Consider the following 24,545-nt stretch of genomic DNA (forward strand, 5'->3'; position numbering starts at 1 on the left):
GGAGAACACACCATCCCTGCCCCCCAGCCCTGAGCGCCTTCCACACCGGTGTGGGCCGAGCAGGCAGCCACAGGCCGTGACGCCAAAAGGGCCAACCTCAAAGGAGGAAGGATCGAAGTGCAGCTACACGGAGATGGAAGCATGCAGGGGACATGAGAGAGGACGCCGTCCACTTCCCCTTCCAAGAACAGCATAAGCGATGGCAGTGACCAGGCGGCCAGCAGGCTTGTTTGATAGCCGAGGCCCAGCTCCTCCACCACAGTCGGGAAGCCCTAAGGTGGAACCCCGTGGTCACCTCCGTGTAGGGAGCCCGTGATCCAGGGTGTGCACAGGACAATCCAGGAACCTGGGGAAAATGGGAGGTCCTACTCATACTAATTTTTATCACTAATTTTTTTAAAACTTTCCAAGTAAGTGCACTGAGATTGAACTCTTTAGTCCTTCATCACTGACCGTGAGTCACATGCATGCTTCTCAAGTAAACACATATGTGTCGCAAACCTTTTACAAGGGCATACAGTCCATAAGTCCAAAAACAGGGAAGAGCCCCAGGTGGCCCGGGGGCCTCAGGTTTTTACTGGGGGCGAGGGTGGGGACAGGACAGGGTGCGGCCTGCAGCTATGCTCTGGCACACGGGGTGGGGACAGCAGGGACCAGGCTAAAACCAAGGCCCCACACACAGGCCACCCCCCGGACCTAGAGGAAGAGGACACATGTCCAAGCCCTGCACTCCCGGGGCACAGCCTCGGCCCTGCCCTGGGCATTGGTCCGAGTTACAGCTCATCTCCCTTCCCTCTGCCCCCGGGAGCTACCATTCTTTTAACTTCCACTGTTGGGAGGAAAGACACCATTTTCCAAGCTGCTCATTTAGGTCCTAACCTTCAGTACTGACAGGTCTGTATCCACAATGTCGCTGCAAGCGCTTCTGACGCCCAAACAGCCATCGGTGGTGGGCAGACGGGGTGGCCCGGGGGAAGCGGGCCCTTGCTCACACAGGGCACCGCACCAGGGCCCGAAGGAAGGTGGGAGGGGCCGCTCGTAGGCAGAGGCGGCAAGTGCCGACAAGAGACAGGGAACAGAGCTGGGATGCTGCTCTCACCTACCACGGGGGCCGAGCAAGTTACCCTCCCCGGTCCGATGGACACTTAGCAGACCCGTCCTGAGTGCCCTGACACACAAAGAGCCTCCTAACAGCAAACTGCTGATGAACACAACAGAGCAGGCCCTTCCCTGTCCGGAGCAATGAAGAGGACAAGTGAGCCCAGTAGCGGGGAAGGCTGCCGGCGAGAGAAGCAGGGCAGCCCAGTGCAGCCCCCGAGGTCCGTGGCTGGACGGTGGTGGGTCCAAGGGTGCCACACCACCCCCCACGCCCTCTCAAACCCCAACTTAGTAAACATTTTCCAACTGGGGAGGGATAGAAGGCACTTTGTTTTGATTTCATTATATTTCCTAAAACTGCTTTTCTAAGACTGTTTCTGCAGCCTTGACCCGGTTCCAGCTGCCTCCTCGGTGGGTAACACGGTGACAGGGGTGACAAGTCTGCAAATGGCGTGCTCCCATAACAAAACACGTGCATTTTTTTTACCTCAGTGGATGTAAGAGAAATGTCAGCCTAGAAAGGTAACCCGAAGGGACAATATATCAACACCTAAAAATTAAAATGTGAAGATCCGATGCAGGATCCGAGAGGAGCCTGCCCAGCCTTGGAAGGAGGAGGACTGCTGCGTTAAGCAGGACAAATGCTAAATTAGAAACCACGGGCTGGGTGACGTACGCTGCCCTCTTCCAGGCTTTTCTCAAGGATCACGCAAAAGTGATATGAAGGAAGAAAGAAGCAAGGTCTGAATCCGAGCCTGAATTTAAAGGGTGTGAATCACTGCCCGGGCCTGCCCCACAGCCGGGGCAGGGACTGAGACCCCAACTCACAGCAGAGTCCTCCACTCCACCTCGCAGACTGCTGCCGAGTTCCGAGCCCAGATCCTGCCGTTCCCCAGTAGCTGGGTGGCTCCCCGGGAGCTATACGCGAGGCCCGAGGACAGAGGTAGGAGGACGAGGAAGTGCAGCGCAGACTCTACCAGGACAGCAGGACAGCAGGTGTGGAGACGGGAGGACAGGCACCCAGAGGCCAACGGAACAAATGAACACAGCAGGAGGGGTGTTCCTCTGGGAGGTGGAGGGGATGCAGAGAGGACATGACCATGGTCGCTGGAGGAGAGCAGGGTGTGACAAGGACTAGGAATGGATGTGGACAGTGGGGGGCCTGCAGACATCTGCAGAGACTTCAGCAACACCAAAGACCAGCGGTCAGCACTGGGCACTCACGCAGATAGAAACATGTCACTGTGGTGTGCGAGGTCTCCACTGTGGCACACCCCTGGGCCCGGTCCAGCACAAGTCCGGGTAGAAGGACCTGTCCTCCGGGTAGAAGGACCTTACACTGGCTCTGAAATGGACTGGACTCTGCATTCAACATTGTCCACTGACCTGCAGCCCAGGTAGTGCCTGGGAGCCAGGCAGACAGGCCGGGTCTTGGGACCTGCGAGGGCCACTTACTCAACACCACATGCCCCAAGATCCAACCTGATCCGTAGGCAGACGAAGGAGCTTGCCATAAAGGACTGACTCATGCCCTATAGAGGGACAGTGCAGAGTCCACAGGACTACTAACCTCTCTGATCTGCAGCACTCTCGTCCTTAGCATGGAGGAGATAGGTGTGACGAGGGGCACACTCAGGCCTCTGCTGGCCACAGAGTGTGTCTGTCACATCAGTCTGGGTGTCGTCAGCACTCCTCTCTGCCTATGGAGAAACCACCCACGGCCATGCAAAATCCATCTATACCAAAGGCCCAGAGCTCCAAAGGACCCGGTGGGAGCTACTCAAGTCTTGCCTGATGAGGACAGGCTGAGCATCAAAACAGAGAGAAAGGGGACAGCAGAGAAGGCCAGGGTGCCCCAGGAAGGGTGGGCCTCGAGATGGGCAGAATAGCCCCCCACCTGGTCAAGGTCGAGCTTCTCAGCCTCATCATCTCAAGTCATAGGGACAGAGGGCTCTGGTCCAATTCTGCCTGGCACACTGTGGCAAGGCACACAATGCATGGCACACCCCCCAAAACCAGGTGCCAGGTCAGCAGGCCCCAAGACATCCCTAAGGGCATGTGTGTGGATGGGAAACCCTGACAATGCAGGCCCCAGAGCAGGACAGTGCAGACATGCTGTGGCTTAGTGACTGTTATTACTCAGAAACGGCCACAACGCCCACAGCAGCTTCCATCCAGTAAGGACAGCTGGAATGCCCCCAGACAGAGGACTAAAAACAGACTGCCCAGAGGCACTACCCCTCTGCACACACCAGATGCATCCCTGCCTGTCTCCACAGCCCCCCAGATAGCTGCGGATGTAAACACACGGTCAGGAGAACCTGCGCTCACCATCTCTGTGCAAAGCATAGATCGCCGTGCGGGATGAAGCTGGGGTGGGGGCCGGCTTCGGAAGGGGGCAGGGTGCAGACCAATCAAAGTCACCGCACTGGGGAGAGGGCAGAGGGCGTGCACTTGAGAGAGCACCCAGGACAGACCCAAGCCAGGCCCTGTTGACAGCCGGCTGCTTCTCAGGAGACAGGGCAGGTACTGGGCACTTTCCGCCTTTCCTTCTGTGCTACCTAAGCCCGGGAATTTTCAGCATTAAAAAGGAAGGCGTACAAGAGAAATCCTTTTTTTTTTTTTTTTAAAGATTTTATTTATCTACTTGACAGAGAGAAATCACAAGTAGATGGAGAGGCAGGCAGAGAGAGAGAGGGAAGCAGGCTCCCTGCCGAGCAGAGAGCCCGATGCGGGACTCGATCCCAGGACCCTGAGATCATGACCTGAGCCGAAGGCAGCGGCTTAACCCACTGAGCCACCCAGGCGCCCAAGAGAAATCCTTTTAATAAGATTAGGAAACTTGTGGGCTCTGAAGAAGGACGCGGGAAGAAGATGAAGACTCGGATCAGAAGCAGCCGCCGTTTCAGTTCTTTTGGGAGAAAAATGGAGGTAAGAGGCTGGGATGTCAAGCTGTGCACAACCTGCCTGGGCTCGGGCACCAGGAGGAGCCTGTGGCCAAGGCCAGGGCGGCTGGAGCAATGGCTGGAGGTGCACCATCAGAGGCTGCTCCCCGCCCCGGCCTCCTTCCCTCATGAGCCTAGTCCCCATCGATGCCAACTCTGGTAACCCCCACTCACCTGGGAGAAGCAACCAAGTGCCCTAAAGGCTTATGTGCACCCAGTTACACACTCGGCAGTGAAATGCCTCAAGACCTGTCCCAGGAGGGAGGCCGGGGGCGGGGAGCCAGACCTTACCTGCGGGGCTCCAGCCTCCAGGGTCCCCCTTCCCCAGTTCTGTGTCCCATGGGCCCATCAGGAACAAAGGTCCCCCCCCCACAGAGCTTCTACAAATAGGGAAGAATAGGGAAGAGACACAGCTTCCTCGAGGAAGTGTTGGTGCTGAAAGCATTTGATGCGGAACACACTCTTCTTGTGTGATCCAGACACTTAAGTTGAAATTGTGCATCGCACGAAAACCTGCATACAGGTGTGTATGGCATGCTCCTTCAAACTGCCAAGACCTGGAGGCACCAAGATGCCCCTTGCTCAGTGAGTGCGCAGGTGAACTGTTCTGTCCAGCGCTGAAGAGGAACGAGCCATCAGGCCATGCGAAGACACAGCGGAACAAGGGCAGCCCGACTAGAAAAGCTACACGCTGGGGCACTCCAACCGTATGATGCCTGGAAGGGGCACAACCACGGAACAGGGAAACATCAGTGGCTGCCCAGGTCTGGGGGTCACATGGGGACAGGGATCTGAGGGCAGTGACCGCATTCTGGGAGCTGACACGGCAGTGGTGCACATGGGCCATCATGAATCCTTCCAGCTGCACAATGCACAACACCAAGGGCCAGCCTCGAGGAAGGACAGGCTTCTGTTAACAACCATGGAGCAATAACTCTGTGTGGATTGTACCAGACCGAGCTCCAAGACAGGGGGCTCGCAGGAGAGCTACTGCTGAGGCAAGGCAAGCGGGACCCCGGCAGTCGGTATTTGCCCCATAATGTCTCTATAAACATAAAACAGCTCTAAAAAACAGCCTATGAATCTAAAAACACAAAAACTTTAATGTCCACACTGTAACTATTCCATTTATAGAGTATTGTTGAAATGCCCTATTAGTAGAGACGGCAAACACAGCAGGGGACAACCGGGCAGATGTGCTTTCAGGGCAGCACGTGAAAGGTCTTCACAGCGGTGGAGCTTTCGTGCAGCTACACATGTGCAAGCACGACAAAGAACGGGTCCCCACCGCTACACATGCACGCACACACACACGTGCACATGTGCACACACGCACACACACATACAGAGCAGACACTAGATGCCCAGCTTTGATTCTGCACTGCAATCATGGGAGACGTTTCTAGGGCAGAAGCTGCAGGAAAGTTATGGGGGACGTGTCCCACCATCTTCATAACTTCCAATGGATCTACAGTCATTCACACAAACACAGAAACTCAAACCTAGTGACCAGGCCCCAGCACCAGAGGGTCACCTGGGGCCCCACTCCTAGCAGACTCCAAAGCTCAGCAAAGTCACCACAGCAGTGCTCCCAGGCTCTCACCAGTCTGCTCTGTCCCCTAGAAGGAGGCACACCTGGGTTTGGAGCACAGGCTTATGCAGTCACTGTGCCCCAGAAGGCCAGCACGCAGAGCTCACTCCAGCAGGGTCCATGGATGAGACAGCAAAGAAACGGGAGCGGGAGCATGGGTCCCCTCCATTCCTTCGCAGCACCCCATCTGCCTGCACTGTGGTCCTGAGCACGGGAACCTTGCGTGAAAGCCAGCTCTTACAGGCTCTTACAGAGACATTATGAGAAAATATTCGAAACAGAACAATAAGAAAAATAACCCACATCAAAAATGATGGGGTAGGCATTTTAGAAAACAACAAATAGGGGGGCCCAACTGGCTGGGTAGGTGGAGTGTGCAACCCTTCATTTTGGGTTGGGAGCTCAAGCCCCACTCTGGGCACAGGGATTACTTAAAAAAAAAAAAAAAAAATGGAATTCCATTAATCCAATAAACAGTATCCACCAGAAACAAACAGCACGTTTCACCATTGGCGGCGAAGTACCGAAGCTCCCCGATCTGCACACAAGGACAGAGCCCGCATCACTTCCGCAAGGCAGTCAACGGGTGGTCCCAGCAATAAGAGGGGAAAGAAAACAAGGAAATGAAAGGCACAAAGGCTGGAGAGGAAGAGGCCAGGCTCAGCTCTGCCAGAGCTGCTTTCCAAGGAGCAAGTTCAGCACGACTGCTGTGCACAGGGCAGCAGCCAAAACCCAAGTGCATCTCGGCACACCAGTAACATACGAGGTCAGAGTCCTCAGAGAGGCCATTAAAACTGCACTGGAAACAGAAAATGCTTGGGAAAGTGTCTAATATAATGCATGTAACATGGGATGTTCTCGTTCAGAAGACAACGTGCAGATGTCATGTCTTCCCACACTGATTTACAAATTCACTGTAATCCTTATCATATTCCAGCAGAGTTTTTCACGTAAATGGACAAATGGATTCTGATGTATATAAGGATACGCAAGGACCAGAGTGAGCCAGGAAATCTTAGAGAAGAACCAATGTGAAGGCTGACTACCAGGTGCGGACACATCATAAAGCTGTACTACTGAAGACAAGGTGGCAGGGTAAAAAGACAGACAGAGAGAGGCAATGGAACTGAACATAGAATCCAGAAGCTGGACCGTCCAGGAACACCACTGGCGGGTGGTAAAGGCCCCGGGACACTCCACGGGAAAGGGCTGGTCTCTCAACAGATGGTGCTGTGCCAAATGCATGTTCAACAGAGAAAAAATAATCTTTCTGAGAATTTTAAGTGAGGTATAACTGAAACATAGCATTATTTTTTGGCATACAACATACGATTCAGTGTTTGCATATGTGGCAAGATGATCACCGGGGTAAATCCAGTTAGCACCTGGGGGAGAAAGCGCCTAACACCCACGGCTTGTCACACCCAAACGTCAATCCGTAAAAGGTGAGACAATAAGGCAGTCAGAAGAGAATAGCTAACCATCTCCATGATTTTGGGAGCCACAACTGTGGCGACTGAGGTCACCAAGGCTCAGGAGGTGCTGATGCAAAGGTAACAGAATCCGTAAGCTGGTCTGCGCTAACATTAAGAGCCGTTACTCGTCAACGGACACAATCAAGAGAGAAGCAGCAAGCCACAGATGGGAGATGTGGCAGTATGCATCTCCCACGAGAGAGTTGTGGTCAGAATATGGAGAGAACTCCCCGAGAGAAGGGCATATAGCTCTAAACCCCCACACGGGGAGGGCCCACCTCGCTGAGCACCAGCAGACCCAAACAACAGTGGGGCACCCCCGCAGCCCACCAGAGCTCTACCGAAGCCAGAGTCACAACATTCTGGCACAGACCCGGGGCGCCCACAGGGCGGGTGTCCGCAAAACAGCCTGCAGCCCCGGTGACGCTGAGCCCACATGGTGGACATCTTCTGCCCGCCAGCACCACAGCCTGGCATGCCTGACACAAAGGAAGCCCCTAGGAGGACCTCCGACCACCTGTCTTCTCCCCAGCCAGGACCTCGACCCAGCCCTCCCAGCACCACGACCACCACCAGGGCCACCCCCTCACTCAGGGAATCTTTCAAGGGTGGGACGTCATCACTACCAAACCACGCACTCTGATCCCCAGGGTGGTAAGACAGCCGGGGCCTGCATCCTCCTCTCAGAAACCAGTGCAATGTGGAATTCGGGCTAGGGAACAGTTAGGATACAGATAAAAGAGTTAAGGGAAGTGTCTGCTTTCATTTGTTTTTTTAATTTCTTGCTAAAAAGTTAGCTTTTACTGCTGAGGTTCTATAAATAACAAAATTCTATAACCATATTGTGGAATATTAGGGGCACACTGGAAATAGCTCATTTCAAATAGGAAAATGGTTTGTGCTCACCCAGTTCTGGAAGCCAATTTTCAATTGCTTAAAATAGTCATGGTATTTTACCAAGGTGATTACACTCTCAGCTATCAGTAACAATTAAACCCTGAGACGGGAGCCGCTTAATAAGGTCTCAAAATAAAGCCACACGCTCCAAGCACTGTAAGCAGAAATGTCAAGCACACAAACAGGGCCCGCAACGGGACCCGGGCGCACAGAGCCCAGCCGGCAGGCCTGCAGTCGGCCTGGCGCTGAGCTGCGGCGGCAGCAGGGGGCCACACACACCACCCTGCCAGGGGGGGAACGGGTAGGGGAGGGCATGGGGGGGGGGTCTCTCCTCAGCAAGGACAGGGGAAGACCAAAGACCCCACAATATCAGGCCTAAGAACAGACACCACGGAGGCACCCTGAGGAGGATGCACCTGAACAGGAGCAGGCCAGGCTGGGGTGGGACAGACATGCTGCAAGCCCACGGGGTCACTACGATCATGGCCACACAGTGGGCGTGCCCCTGGCATGCAGCAGGCCGGCCGCACCCCCGCCCACACAGACAGGCCTGATGAACGACTTCATCATCCCCCTGGCTGGCCAGACGGGACCCTGCGAGCCGGACCCAGGGCTGCGCGGGAGATTGCTATCGACCCATCGGGAACGTGCCTTCGAGCAACAGTCAGTCTAAGCCATCAGTCAGTGCCAGGCAATCAATAGCCACTCTTTCCCGAACTCAGCAAGGCCCATGAGTGCCAGGGGTCAGGGCGAGGATGGAATGAGGCCAGGAAGGGCCATTGGGTTCCAACCTGCTGAGACAGAGAAAATGGAAATTTCATGCCTTGGGACCCGGACAGTCACCTTGCAGGACAGAAAATGCCCAAGAAGACAGCCAGGCCAAAACCTCACAAAGTGGGGGCAAAGTCTGGGCACAGAGGGCCACGGGGTCCGCAGGTGGGGGTCACAGCTGCCAGCTCCAGTCATGAGGCACTGGTTTGACGGGGCTCGCCCACAGGGATTCTAACTCGGCCAACAGAGAGGGCTCGCAGCCGCTGGCCCCCCTGGTGTGGTGATCCGAAGATATGGAGGACAGCGGCATGGCCACTACGAGGACAGGAAGGTTCTTCCCATACCTGCCCATGGCCAACGGGCAGATCTTTCCAGAGGGACTCATTTAGCATGAACACAGGACCCACGGGCCCTGTGTGCAGCAACCGCTTCTCTGCTCTCGAGTCCCTCCCGGTCACCTTCAACACACACAATGAGCACACCTGCTTGACCCATGGGAAATCTGTGAGTGGGCATACTTCATAGAAGGGGTGCTGACTTCTCCCAGAATTGGGCAATTCCTGCGGCACACGGCAGCTGGGGCCGGGAGGGGCTGCCCCTTCTGGGTGGCACACCCACCCCATCTTCCGGTAGACCCTATCCCATTGCGCAGGTCCACTCCCCACATCTGTGCTCCCCACCGGCCTTGTAGGTGCCTAAGTCTCCAAGACTTGGCATCCACAGCATAAACCATCCGTAACTACGCAGGTGGTAGGCCACGATATGCCATGGTCACCCGGCAAGATGGGGACATTTCTGCAGATGGAACTAAGTTCAGGGACCCTGAAAGCCAAAGGATTAGGTTGCCTTGGCCCCAAACTAAGCCACAAAAGCTGGGAGAAGCAAAGAGTTTTGCTGGTGTGGGCAGGAAAGCCACAGAGATATGCAGCGTGGCCTCGACGCCCCAGGGCCTCAGGGGCCTCAGGGAAAGTGTGAGAAAGAACGTGAGCAGGCGGCAGCAGCAAGGACAGCCAGCACGGATGGGACCCCTATGGTCCTGCAACGCCCAGCCAACCTGTTGCAAACTCTCCCCAACAGCCTCTGCACCAGCACCCCACAAGGCTGGGGCTGCCACCCGATGCGGTCTGCTAGGACCTGGGGCCCTAGGTCCTACGAAGCAGCCAGGCCCACCCAGAACTGTGAGATAGCACCCTCGTGCCATGTCCACTGCTACCCATGGCCATAGACCCATCGGGAACCACCGCAGCAAGAGAAAACCAGCAAACGCAGGCTTGGCATATGGAAGAACCGTGCTGGCCCATGTCCCCACTCCCCACGCCTGGACACCAGCTCGGAGCTGCCGCCCCAGAAATGCCCCTGGGCTACCACCTCCAGGATGGTGAGGAACTACCTGTCCCCAGCTCCCAGGGGCCACTGATGCCAGGCTCCACAGTCGCAGCCAGAGGAAAAAAGCTCACAGCCACCCAAAACCTGGGCATCGTCGTGAGTCGGGGCCTTTGTAACAACAAAACCTGGAAGCCATGAAAACACCACGTGACGCCCGGGCATACGTCTGTTGCGTGCCCGCTTCATGGAGTCCTGCTCAGCAGCAAAAAGGGACCACACACTGACACGGGCACAAACTGGGCAGATCAGGAAGATCCACAGAGTGGAAAAGCCAGTCTCCCAATGGCCACATGCCAGACGATTCCATGTTTACCATGCTGTTGAAAGGATAACACTTTAGGGACAGAGGATGGATGAGTGGCTGCTGTGCCCAGGCCATTGTGGGGCAAGTAAGGTGGGTGTGACTGGGCATGTGTGAGGCCATGCAGCGACTTGCCAGTGGCGGCGATGCCAAGCCACACATGATAAGAAGACAGATATACACAAGCATGTGCCCGTATCAGTTCGTGGAACCATGACATAGAACGGAAGCACCAAGGAAGTGGTGAAGGGTGTAAGGAAACCTGTGTGCTATCCTTGCCTTCCTGTGATGTGTAACTATCTCAAAACAAAAAGCTGGGAATACGAAAAGTCATCAACAGGGCTAACAAGACGGCAGGTGTCGGGGTTGGGGGGTACAGGGATGACCCACACGTGTGGGTTGGAGATGGACACGTCCATGTGAACCCGTCCAGTTCACGGGAGCTCGGGAAAAGACCCAGGGCAGCATTCCTGGGTACGCGCACACACGAGTTAGGACATGCACACGTGCATGCATGCACAGACAGGCTTCCTGGCTCTGTGAGCTGATAGGGCCTCAAAGAACCAGCACACCCATGCCCACTCGGATCCTGACGCTGCCCTTCAGGGCAGCAGGTAGGGTCCTGGAGGGGTGGCTGGTGCATGGCTGGGCAGGAGATGCTCAGGACGTGCCCAGGGACCCTGCAGCACAAAAGATGAAGAAGTACAAGGGCTCCACCCCCACGTGGAGGCTCGACTGGAAGAGCCCCCGGCCGCCGGGGCCATAAAACCAGGTAGCATTGGACTAAAACCAAAACCTACAGTCGATATTCATGGCCCATCTGCTATAAATAAATGACTGAATTACTGACACAACAGGAAGGAGAGTCAAATCTCACGTACAAGAATTTGGAATGGGAGCTATTCTGCACGGGGACCGTGTTCCCAAGTCCACCATACGGACGGACACACCCTGACAGACACAGCTCGGCCACATAAGCGAGCCTGTCCACACAGCTAAGTCACGGCCGGTGCCCTGCCCCCAGGCAAGGAGGATGAAAGCCGCTGCCTTGCCACTGCCGAGGCCCCACTGCAGGACATCTGAGCCACACTCAAGGCATGAGAGTCATCCAAGCCGAGGAGTCGGAGGAACCGTTACAGCCTGAGGAGCCAAGGAGAAGTGACCGCTCAGTCCCGCTGGGATCCCAGCACAGAGCAAGGGCGGAGGGTTAGCTAAGGGAACAGGAGGAAAGCGCAGACGTCAGTTAGTGATGCCGGTCAGGTCTGGTTCGTGACCAGTAATGACCGCACCACACTGACGTGAGGGGTCAGTACAAGGGAGACGGAAGGCAGCAGACCGCGTGAGGACTCTCTGAGCTAGCCTTACCTTTTTTCTATCAATCGCAAACTGTTCTAGAAAATGAAGTTTATTAAACACAAAAGCAGTAGCTGTTTGAAAGCAAACAAGACCTTATCACTGCGTCCCAGGAGAAGAGCAGCCACCAGGCTGGGCAGGGTACCGTCCCCAGCTGGATGCTAACCAGGACAGACCTCGCAGGGAGGACAGCCCCAGAAGCCCAGGGCCTCCTACAGATCCAGCCGTGAGAGCTCCCACGAGGCCGGACAGACAGCACTGGAGACGGAGCACCGCATGCCCACGCATAAACACATGGTGGCGGTGCCGGGATCCCCACGAAGACTCCCGACCAGCCACAGCATCCTGTGGCCCCCCCTTCCAAACAGACCTGTAGCTCTTAGGCTGCCGCACACTTGGGGGATGGGAGGGGAGCTGCATCCCCCATGAGCAGGGGGCACGCCCTGTATCTGTGGCTCGTATTTTTCCGTCTATGATGTATCCTACAAGTGAAGTCAGTTGCTTCTGACCACGCCCACCCCAGCCCCTGTCCTGACAACCACCAATCTGTTCCCGGTATCCATGAATTCAGCGTGTTCAGATCCCAATGTGAAATCATGCAGTATTTGTGCTTCTCTGACTTGTTTCACTTGGCACAATTCCCTCCAGGTCCCCCCCACGTTGTCACAAATGGCGGGACTTCCTTCTTTTTCATAGTGAAGCGATATTCCATTGTGCGCCGGTGCCACGTCTTCTCTGCCAGCTCCCCTGCAGCCAGGCACCTGGGCTGCTGTGAATGCGGGGGAGCACACACCTGTTCCACACGCTGGCTCCGCAGCCCGTGGGGAAACACCAGAGTGCACTTGCCGGATGGCGCGGTGGTCCCAGGTTTCCATTCCTCAGGGCCCTCCTACCCGTTTCCTCCTTCGTGGTTTTCACATGCCTCACGAGCACTGTCCACACGGGAGCCAGTCAGGCTGGCCCATGAGGCTCCTTTAGCACACCACAGCCCTGCTTGCTCCGTGGATGGCAAAACCGGGACCCAGACGGACTGAGCACATTCTCCAAGGGAGCTTCCCACGCTGGGGATTGCAGCCTGGCCTCACTCCCACATACAGAACATCAGGTCCAGGCGTCCCTCACCCCAGCCACATGAAGACCCTCCGTCTGAGCCGAGGACGTGCCCTCCGGGCAGGCATGCCATCCACCTCTTGTTCCCTCTGCCCTCCAGGGTCTGGACTGATGCCGGCAGCACGGGCTACCCCTTCATGCCCATGTCCCCAAATCCTGCACGAGACTCTCACAAACTGACTCTCTGGCCCCAGCTCCGCCACGGCTTCAGCTCCAACAACTTCCACCACACAGGGCATGAGCGTGGGGCTCAGTTGGTTGGGCGGTAAGCTCGATCTCAGCTCAGTTCACGATCTCAGGGTCATGAGAGAGAGCCTCCTGTCAGGCTCCATGCCCAGCTGGGAGTCTGCTTGGGAGCCTCTCTCCCTCTGCCCTCACCCGCCACCCCCTGCATGCAAGCACACTCTTTCTCTCTAAAACAAAAATGTAAAAAAAGGAAAACTTCCATCACAATTAGCAAACGTGTGTCACTGCTTCCTGTCCCGTGAGACTGTAAGTGCTGGAAGGGCCATGAACCCACCCACGCGCAGAGATGAGCTGGTGGCACACAGTACACACTGGAGAAGGAAGGGAAAAAGAAGTGGCGGCACCAGGAGGCGGCTCCGTAACCCTGACCGTCACCCACCACAAGCACCCAGGCCTAAGGACCATGTCCTCACCTTTGCCAGAAGGCTGCCAAGATAAGATCCAGGACATGGCGCATGAGGGGACGCTGCATGACTCTCCCGCAGAGACCACCCGCAGAGCCAGGATGTCGGGGGCAGCCCCAGGGACCTCTATGCAAAGGCTGGCCGAGCATGACCTGGGAAGCCCCCTGGACCCAGGACCCTGAGTAATGTCAAGGCTCTGAGTGACAACATGGCATGACAAAGAATGTGCTGGAGAAGCCATGAAATGGCAGGCTTTTTGTAGCTGAAATAGGACTGTCCCCTCCAAGCTTCATAAGCAGGAGGTCCCAGAGGCTGAGAACATGAGGCATAACTCCTGGTGTCCCCCAGGTAGACCGTCTCTCCCTGGCATGGCCTACAAGGCCCACACAGTGTGGGGTTTGGGGCAGCGGGAAGGTGTCTTTGGCCAACAGGCTGGACAGCCCACATCCGTGCCTGGAGAATGTCTAGGGCCAGATTCAGGCTCTCTCGCCCCTGTCTCCTGAAACTTCAGCAACCAAGGGAATGTTTAAGTAACATGCTGCCTGCAGACTCCGTCCAGCTAGACATCAGAAGCTTGTCAGGCACAGGAGGATTAGAGAGAGCCCTGTCTCCACCCATAAGGCTGGGAACAAGAACATTCAGCCCAGGGCATCTGGCCCCAGAGACCGTTCTCATTCCAAACCATGGGCCACAGGCCAGCCCCCACTTACCCTGTGCCCACAGGTCCCTGAAGGAAGGGAAGGCTGCCCTCGCTCACAGCCTAGGGCAAGGTAGACCCTGCCTGCGGACCAGGTCAGCACAGCCCCAGCCCTGCCCCTTACCGGAGCACTAGGTGGTGGGATGGCCTTCCAGAAGGGGGCCCACACCTGGGCCCTCTGAGTCCCAAAGGAACCAGCAGGGTTTGCTGAAGTCTTTGCTGGGATTCAAGAACCTGAGAGCATCCCAGGATAAAAGGCCAGTTTGAGGAAGCCTCCATGACTCTGCTTTGGATGCAGGGAAGTGGGCGCTCTTCTGGGAGAACACAGGCAGCTCCACACAAGCATGACCAGTCAGACCACATAAACCACTGTGGTTAACGGTGCCCTTCCCTTGGTAGCGATCTGGACTACCATTCAAGTCTGGGGAGCAGGTGCTCTAGCTAGACGTGGCAGGAACAGGCTGGCGGCTGCAGGCCGGGATAGCAGGCCTCCCGAGCAGGGCCAGCCCGGGCACCCCGGCCACACCCCGTACCTTCGTCAGCAGCAGGACCCGCTTCTGGAGTCTCCGCGCCAAGGCCTCCTGCGTCTCCCGCTTCTTCCTCTCCTCCAGCAGCTGGCTGCTGACCTGGCGGACCTCCTCCTGGAGCTGCTGCCGAGCCTTCTCCAGCCCGCGGGCGCTGCATGAGAAAGGCGAGAGGGCAGAGCAGTGAGACCTGGCCCGCGGGACACCACCCCAGCCACGGGCCCCCCGGGACCAGGACACGCTCGTCACGCTGGTCCCAAAATAGAGCTGCACGTGCAAGCGGCACGCTGCCATTTCCTCACTGGTGAATAGCTACTTAGAGCTTTTCAGGAGTTTCTGGATTTCAAAGAGACACCCAGGGTGATCCCAGAACACGCAGGCGGCGGGGGGGAGGGGGAGCTCAACCCCACACACAATGGGGAAAATTGTCGGCAACACAGCGCTCGGGGAGAAAGCACTTCTGAATGAGCTAAATTAGCAGCAAGCACTTCCATCCGGATCCCAGCAGCCAGATGTGCAGCCGTTGGGGTGAGGGAGCCCCCTCTGCCCGAGCTGGGCCCATTTCCCCACGCAGCCCAGCCGGACGCCAGCAGGGGTGAGGACACCCCAGGGGACCGGGGCACCGGGGTGGCTGCTCGACGGGCCACAATCCCAGCACACCGACCTTCCCTGTGGACCCCACCTAGGCCAGCCCCCTCGGAACCGACCCTTCAGAAGACCACGGGTGGCCCCGTTCAGGACCCCACAGTCCTGACGGCCCATGAGCTAACACCCAACCCCCTGGCATGGCCACAAAGCACCTCCGGAGCCTGGTCTTTGCCTCTCTTTCCCCCAAAATGCTCTTAGTGCCCCTGTCCTGCCAGGGACCACCCTCTACTTCTGACGTGCTCTCAATAGCTGCCAGTGCCCAGCACGCACAGGAAGAAGAATCCTTGACTCCCGAGACCACACAGCCTCACTAGTCTACACCCGGGGTGGCCGTCCCCAGGGCCTGATGGAGGGGACGATGACCAGGGCAGCCCCCTAGGAAGCGAGATCTGTGGAGAGCGGTTGGGAAGGGAGGCGTCCTGGGAAAGGACCCTCACTGAGGAGCCAACCTCTCCGTGCAGGGAAGGTGCCTCTTTCCACAGGAAATCCTTACCATCTCAAGAGCCCCGGGGAAGCAGAACATACATCTGGACTATGCCATGGGGGCTGCGGGGCGTTCACAGGAGCGACGCCGGGGAGACAGGAGCACGTCAGGCTCGGGCTGAGGGCCGCGGAGGGCACCTACGGGCTCAGCCACATCCAGCCTCTGACTGCAGCCTTTCAGCTTTGATCACTCAACTTGAAGAAAACCTTCATCTATGGGGACAACAGACAATGCCCGTTTCTTCTCTCCCACACATGAGCACAGAGTTTTGTTTTTCAATATAGAAGTGAAGGGGACACACGCAGAGAGGAGACAGTGGACCATGGACCACGGACCGGGCCCCTCACTCTCACCCCCCTTCGGCCATCCCAGAGTCTCACACCCAGGTGTGACCCAGCTGCATGCCTGACCGACCGCTCCCGCCCCTCCAGGTGCTCCAAGACCAGATACATAAGAACAGGCACACAGAGCCACTTGAAACAGTCCTATTAAGAGGCTATTTTGAGTTCTAACTCCATCTAAACTCTTCATAGGCCAACCTGATAATCAAGCACTGTGACGTCGACCCCAGAATCACTGAACTCAGGTAGGCAGCTCACGAGGGCTTGGAATCCATGTTCCAACACGGGCGACTGAATTCGACCAGCCCCATTCCCTCACTCACACATGCCAAGGCGAGACCACAGCCAGCATTCCATCGACCCAAGCCACTCAGAAGCTGCCCTGACCACCAGCTCGGTGGGGAAAGCCTTGGGGAAGTCTGCCAAGCCCCATGCCCCATAAAGTGGCAGCACAATGCCCTCATAGCCATGTGGGGGGGTCAGATGGGAGACCACCCCAAGAGCAGGTGGCAACTGGGCGGGGACAAGCTGGGGCACAGGATGCCTGTGTCTTCGTCTCCTGGCTGCCAGCTCACCATGTAAGCCCTTTAAGCACCAGCAGGCCTTGGCCCCCCAGTGTCTGACTGGAGCCCAGCCCAGTCCTGACATGTCACAGGAACAAGTGTGTCAACTCAGAGGCAGCACCCCCGTGCATCTGGCGGCCCCCACGGAAAGGTCACTGGGCCTTTCAGAGCGTTGGGGCTGAGCTCAGGTGAGCAAAGCCCTTGGGCCCAGTTAGAAAGAACACCTGCTTCTCCCAGTGGTGAGATGCTTTCCAGGAAAGCAGGAAGGGAAGGAGTAACACCAGAGGACACGTGACCCTGCAGGGCAGGCACGGGACAGGCACCATGCCCGCAGCCGTGGGATGAGCTCCACCCTCAGGGCTGTTGGCCCTGCGTCCCCAGGCCTGCCGAGGCCTGACACTTGGTCGGTGCTCAACTGTCCGAAAGCCGGAGGGAAGGTAAGATTCCCCCCTGAGGGCAGCACAAGGGACACCACTGAACGCTCTGTGGCAGGGCCCAGCGCCATCGGCAGCTAGAGGCACTCAGCCACTCACCCAGCGGCGACAGGCCCCAGCGACAAGCTCTGTGGGTCCTGTGCAAACCCGGGGAATGAGAAACACAGGCCTGACCTCATGGGTCTGCAGGCTGATGGGGCACAGAAACCGCACGGCTCACGTGAACCAAGAGAACATGACACGAAGGGTCCTTGTTGCTACCTGTCAAGCCACAGCCGAGACGGAAGGAGAGAGCCATGACGTCACAGAGCAGCCCCTACAGAAAGCAGTCAGTTCCTGGGGCCGTAGGCACCGCGGGACCAGTGAGTCAGACCTCTACAAGGCTCTGCTGGGACAGCCTCCCCCCCAGCCACCCCCCACTCACAAAACAGGGCCCGTGCACACCACTCAGCCACCACCACGGGCACAAGACGGTCGAGAGGCACACACACAGGTATGACTGGCACATGAGAGGACATCTGGCGGGGGGGCGGGGCATCCAGGGCACGGGTCTGTCACGCAGGAAAGGAGCAGGGGAGGGTGACTCCAATGTGGGCAAGGACGGGGCTTAAGGCAAAGGGTGTTAGAGCAGAGGAGCAAGTAAGAGACAGGAAGTGTAGACCACCACCCCACCCCACCCCCGTTTAGATGCCCACCCAGCTGCAAAGGAAAGCAAAGCGCAGGCCGAGGATAAGGAGCCAGGAGGTCTGTATACGAACTCTGCGGAGACAGAGGAACGGCTGGCGGCACACTCAGGGGGCCGGCCCCACGACAGGGATTCTGGCCGGCCCCCACGACAGAGCGGGAGGAACAGCAAGGCCCTCAGGAACCAAGAAAGCCCAGCCTCCCACAGGAGCACGGTTTTCCGTTTCCATGAATCCGGCTAAAGTGCCCCAAAAGAGTTGTTCAAACTACCAGCCGACAGATGGCCCTGCCCTCTCCCCTACACACCGAGGGGCAGAAAGAGGCTCCACATATGCGCCGAGCCCAGGGCCCTGACCCATGACACCAGCACCTGGATGGCCAACTCTTCCCGCCGGGATGCCTTCTCCGGTGAACCTCAGCCTTTCTTGGGAAGCGGAGGAGAGAAAACTCATAAAACATTAAACTGCTAGTTCCAAGAGTAAGCTGAACTCTGGGGTCACTGGCATTTCCGCAAGCCTTTGGGAGTCCAAAACAAAGCGCTTAGTGCTTGAAGGCGAAGTCGGCATGCCTATCGATCAATGCCTTTTTGAGCGGGTGTCTGCTGCGGGAGACGAGGTCTGAGCTTCGGAGAACCATCTTTGTACTGCGGCCCCTTAGCGTCCGCCTCCTCAGCAAAGTCCCGGTCGGAGAACACCCACTTTCAGGGAACAGAGGACACAGCTTACTCTGAAGCAGCAGGAGACATTTTAATGACCTTCCTGGAGACGCAGCAGAAGCAGGCTCTGGCCCCGTGTGACCTCCGCACCCGCCCCCCCCCGCCCCCCACAGCTGTCTGTGTCCTCCCGGGAAGAACATCAGCCTCCCCGTGTGTGCAGAAAGCCCAAGCACCGGCCACCACCTCTGGGAAGGACCTGGACAGGGCGCTGCAGTATCGCAAGAAGGGCGGTCATCCCCTGGCGGAGCTCTGCTCCGTGTGCGGGGCCCGGGCCTCGTCCTGCCAGGCTAGTAAACACGGAGTATGTGAACGCCAACAGCCATTGCCAGACTCGAACCCAAAACAACTCCAAGCCAAGCAAACCTTTATCCAGAGCACTTGGACAAGGTGCTGGCACATAGCGTGGGATTATGCTGACCACCGCAGACCGCTGCCCAAGGACGTTAACAGCACAGCACAAGCTAAGCCATGGGGTCTCCAACATGGACCTGATTTCTACCAAGTACACTTTTGTGCAAAACTAAAAAAAGATTAACAAAAGTTTATTCACATTAACAAATTTTATTCACATTAACAAAATTTTATTCACATTAACAAAATTTTATTTTATTTAGGGATTTTGCAAAATCCCTAAAGCATCTGCCTTCAGGCTCTCAGAAATGTAGAGCAAACCACTAACTTCTCCAATTTAATAGACAGGAAAATTCTGGTCCCCAGCAGTTCACTCACTCACACAAGGCCCTGTGCACCCCACAGTGCCACTGTCCAGGCCAAACCACCCTCAAATAGGTGACCCTGTTCTCTGTCTAGGGTACTCAGGCTCCCAGGCTGAGTCGGGACAAAGAGACACACACAGGTCCAGCCCCAGACACGATAGGCCCTGGCAGCAGCTGCACCCACAAAGAGGCTGCCAAGCTCTTGGCTCCATCAAGGCTCAGCAGGGAATGCTAAGAGGCTGAACATTCTAGAAGTCTCTTTGTCTAGGAAAAAGAAGGGGCAAGCCCCAGAAAGGACAGGGTAGGGCTAAGGGCCAAGGAGTGGACAGCAGGTCAGAGTCAGCTGATCCAACACAGGGAGGTGTAATTGGCGTGTAGGTCAGGTGCTGCTCCTGGACACAGGACACCCAAGCTGTGTGACACCAGGCTTAGAGGCTAACATGGGTCACCAGCAGCTGGATGGCTCGGGGCTGCCAGGATGCCAAGGGGCCAAAGACAAGGCAGGACACCCAGACGGAGCGAACCCAAGGGACAAGGCAGGATGGACAGAGCCCTAGACAGGCCAAACTCCAGCCAATCTAGAGCACTGCGAGGGGTCAGTGTGCGGGCAAAGGCCAGGGAGAACCCACCACCTGGGTGAGGAGAGACTGGGGGCCCAGGTGCTGAGAAGGGGACAGAGCAGCTATCCTCCAGGATCAAGGGACCATGCAGGCTTCAGGTGGTCTCAGTGACAGGGAGCACCTGTCAGAGCCATCCCCAGGGAGAGGGCTGCTTGGAGAGGATCAGCCTCCAGCCAGAGGGATTGCACTGCTGGCCACTGGGTCCCGTGCCACATGGACTCCCTATGGACTTCGGGTTTCCTTCTGGAAGGTATAGTAGCAGGGTGGAGGGGCAGGGGGTAAAAGGGATTAGCACATTTTCAACAGATCACAGACAAGCAACACATTACACACTAAATGGGCTGACAGGCCCCACACCTCAGCCCCCTCCCACTCCTACCAGTCTTCCTGCCTCCATTACCCCGGTCAAGGCACATGGTGGGCACATGGCCAGGAACGGTCTCCTACTTCCCATGACCATCTCACAGCCTTGAGGTGACGCCCATCAGATCACAAGCTTCCCTCCTGCACCTTGCTCTAAATCTTTGTTGTTTGTGCTCACGTCACAGTTTCTAGATTCACATGTGTTTATCCGCTTAATGCCTCTGCCCCCAACTGTGTTCCACCAGGCCAAAGAGGAATGGACTCATTACTCTACACCTGAGTTTGACCATGAAGCCTTCAAAGGCACGTCTTATGGTTCTGAAGGACGCAAGCTCCACCCCCAGTCCCACCCCTGGAGTTCACTGATGGCTCGGGGCTCCCAGACCAGCCAAGGACAAGAGAACAGATGTCCAGGCCTCAGGAAAGGATGGGAACGGCCCAGCTGGGGGGGACTCAAGCAAGCAAGCAAGCAAGCAGCAAGGGCTCCTGGGAGTGGACATCAGAGGGACACAGATGGGTTTTGGGGAAACTTGACCCAGAGGAAGGGAGGGCGAGAGGCACAGGAGGACCCTGCTCAAGGCCAGGCTGAGGACAGTGTGCCCTGGCCTGCTCGAGAGGGATCCACCAGTGACAAGCACTGAACACATATGTTAACGGAATGCCTTCCTGAGGAGCCCCAGCGGAACCATCCAACGAGACAGCATCCCCGAAATGGCACACACATCCTCTGGCCACAAGAAACACATGCCCAGCCATGTTCCTAAGAATGTGGCAGGGGGCCACACAGCAGCTCCAGAAGGCAGGGACACAGAAACACTCTCCCAGAGGCAGCCCTGTGCCACGGGCAGGGTTCTACTCCCAGCTCCCTGCCGAGTGAGGCTCTGGCCGCCGCTGGGGCTGGGTGCACTGCCTGGAAGCCATTACACCCCACACAGCCCACTGCCAATCCCAAGGCACTCAGGAGAGTGGGGCGTTGACGGCGGCGTCCAGAGAGCCCTGGACTGCCCTGCTGGAGAGATCCAGCGGGGGCCCACTCAGCATCTGACTGGTTGGATGCTCCCAGCAAGCCTGACCTTCCACTTCCTCCCCAGTAAGAAGGAAGCCACTCACCTCTGCCCTGCTCTGCCTGAAGGTGACAGGGAATCTAAGGAGACAATGTGGAAAGAGCAGAGCACGCATGAAGTCCCCTGACGTGCGCCTGCCCTTGGGGGTGGGGGGCGTGGATTAACAGCCGGGGTGGAGTAGCCACCATGCAGCCTTGTCCATGCTGGGAAAGGCCTCCTTGACAGACCCCAGGCTGAGATTTGCTCGTGTACACTTGCCAAAGCACGTGCGTAACAGAAGATGAAAGCAGAAGTGAGCAGCCCAGGTCTCTACAGACGGCGGAACTTGGGCCACCCAGCATGCGATGGGCTTGCAGACAGAGGACACCAGCAGCCCGGTCCTGCCAACCCGCAGGAATCCCAGGAGACGGCCCCCAGCCCTGCCGGCGAGGGAACGGGCCAGCCCGGAGCCCCACGTGTACGGGGGCACCCTCCCCACATGGGGCCAGCCTTGCCCGGCACCGCGAGGGCAAGTCTCAGGGACAGCAGCGCAACCACAGGCTCTGTCAGTCTTGCCGCGTGCTAACTGTGGTACAACAAGAACCACGTGTGGGGGGAAGGAAGCGAGAAGAGGACAGAGGCAGGTGGCACCTCCTCTGTGGGTCCTGCTAGCACTCAGTAGAGGGGCCACCTCGGCGAGAGCAGCGAGCCTCATCCCAGCGCCCCATGATGCCCAGGCCGGGTGGCACGTGGCTGTCTTTACACAGGCCATCCGAATGCCGTCCTCAATGTATCCAAGTGTCATTACACATTTCTCTGAAAAATAAAAATGCAAGCCTGAACAACAGAAACAAAACCAGAGAAGGAAGGATTCGAAGAACCTGCCCAGAGGAGGGGCAGGAGGCACACACCAGGCCCCCTGCCCGTGGCCCGGTGCCGCCTTGGACAAGCCTGCTGCCCCAGCATCTCCAGACGGATGGCTGGGTCTGCACCATACACCCCACTTGAGATGTGAGGAGAATTAACCTTGCGGTTGCAATTCAGTCCCACTGTGATGAATCATGTGGTCTAGCCAATCCGTCCCCAGCCTGCAAACACACAGGTGGGGCTGCCTCCGAATCACAGGCATGGGAAGCCCCCGCGTCCCCCAGTGCGGGCGTGCCAGGCACACGGCAGGATGAGCTCATCACCCACCCCAGGCCACCCAGACTCAGCAGGGCAGGATGTGGCAGAGGCAGAAGGCACTCGGACCCTCACGTCCTCAGGCGCCATGGCCACACCCTGGAGCTGCTGAGGGGATGAGGGTCTGTGCACAGTCCTGGTCCTAACACAGGAAGTCACACGAGGAACAACAGGCAGCAGGGCTGGGCAGGAGCCCAGCCAAAGGGGCCGTGTTCCTGTTCTTTCACCCGAGCTCGGCTAAGCGTCCACCACTGTTCATGCCGCATCTGTGGCCACTTTCATGCAACACTCTGTGGCCCAAAAGGGCAAAAGCCATTCATGACCTGGCCCCCTGCAGACACTGGTTACTGGTCCCTGCCTCTACCACACGTGCCGGACTTAAGGTTCGGAAAGGGAGGAGGCAGACACACCCCACCCAAGGTGCTCCCCACCAGCCTGCTGGCGGCCACAAACACACCTGCTGGCATGGAGGGCCCGGGGCCGTGCACGTGCAGTGTTCATTCCTCTTCAGAGACATGATGCCCGAAGGCACCATCAGCTCGCTCACTTCCATCCCTTCCTGTAAGACTCCCAGACCATCTCGTCTGCACAGGACCAGAGCAGCTCCAGTGTTAATCCACGGCCACCATGCCCCATGTGAAGGCGGCAGCTGGGGATCCGTCCAGGGCAGCTCCAAAGTCGGGCTGCACGGGCACTGGGGCTCCATGGAGGAGTGGAGCTGGGTGTCCTCCCACCTTCTCCATGACTCCGTCCGAAGCTGGGGGCACGGTGTGCAGCCGCCCTAGAGGGCATTCCACCCGGCCTCTCCTCTAAGTTGACAGGGGAGGGCAGGAGGCACGGAGGCAGGATAGGGGGTGGCAGACGAGCCGGCAGATCCCCCATATCTCTCTCTGGTGTCGGCCCGTGGCCCATTAGCAGCTCCAAGGTGGAAGCACCCAGCGGGCCAAGGATCGATAGACCGCCGTGTTTCGGCGAGCAGAGCTGCGGCCTCTCTCGGCACAGTCTGCAACCAGCACCTGCGCTCTGGCAGCATCCTTCCAGCCACCAGTGCTGCCTGATTAATAAAACCCATCCTGCCTGCCTGCTTCCCCATCGATTTCACCATCCTCGACCCAAAGCACAAGTCAATACCCAGTTAGGTGCGGCCCCTGTGTGCGGACGCTGAAGCTGACCGCCTCCTGGAGGGCCGCTGTCTCCCCCCGCCCCGGGGAGGAGCCCCCATCAGGGATGCAGGACACGGGGGCTGCATGGGGGCACACGGGGAGGAGTGCTCCCTCCCCGGGGATGACATCCTGGTGCCCGTGGCGGACGAGCTCTCTAAGGGCTGGCACCCCACTAATAAACATCTCTAAAGCATTTCCCATGCTGAACAACAGAAATGAAAGGAGAAAATGAGATTTTAAAAAATCATTAGTTTCTCTTTTACGTTTTTTTAGTGAAGCTGAGATGAGAGAAGCATCTGCTCACCCATCACCGTGTCAACACAGCAGCTCACTTATTAACCCCACTTCCTGCTTGGCGCAAGGCTGGGGCTGGAGAGCTGACACTTGAGAAATGCCAGCTCCAAGCAGTTTATTTCCTCTTGAACTTTAACAACTGACTGAGACAGAAATGACCTTTAGAAGGAAGGGCCAGCGCTCGTCGGGACTGCGGGAGCATGGCTCTGCTCCGCGAGCAGGGCCCCTGCCACAGGACCACGCCCCTGCGGTGACCAGGTACCCGGGCACAAGGGCTCCCAGCTCTCCCTCTGAGGCAGTGGAGGCCGCGTGAGGGCTCCAGCCACACCGGGACGACTGCCTGCAGCGTGTGCCCCGGGGCCAAGCATCACGTGGGACACAGCTAGCTTCAGACCTGGCCTCCAACACGTGCCAGTGCAGGACCGTGGGCCAAGGACACGAACGTTCCCCGACACGCTGCAGGCACTGCCTCTCCCATCACCTTCCAATCTGTGCAC

General features: G+C 57.4%; 1 protein-coding gene across 4 annotated transcripts in view; it reads right to left on the reverse strand.

Annotated features, from left to right (window-relative positions):
• MAD1L1 (mitotic arrest deficient 1 like 1) overlaps positions 1–24,545 on the reverse strand; it is a 314,493-nt gene that overhangs the window by 176,213 nt on the left and 113,735 nt on the right. For all 4 annotated transcript variants that reach the window (XM_032326714.1, XM_032326715.1, XM_032326716.1 and 1 more), the window contains exon 11: positions 14,808–14,952. In XM_032326714.1, coding sequence (XP_032182605.1) covers positions 14,808–14,952 — 145 coding nt within the window. The remainder of the gene's footprint in view (positions 1–14,807; positions 14,953–24,545) is intronic.

Source organism: Mustela erminea, chromosome 20, assembly GCF_009829155.1.
Source record: "Mustela erminea isolate mMusErm1 chromosome 20, mMusErm1.Pri, whole genome shotgun sequence".
Classification (NCBI taxonomy): domain Eukaryota; kingdom Metazoa; phylum Chordata; class Mammalia; order Carnivora; family Mustelidae; genus Mustela; species Mustela erminea.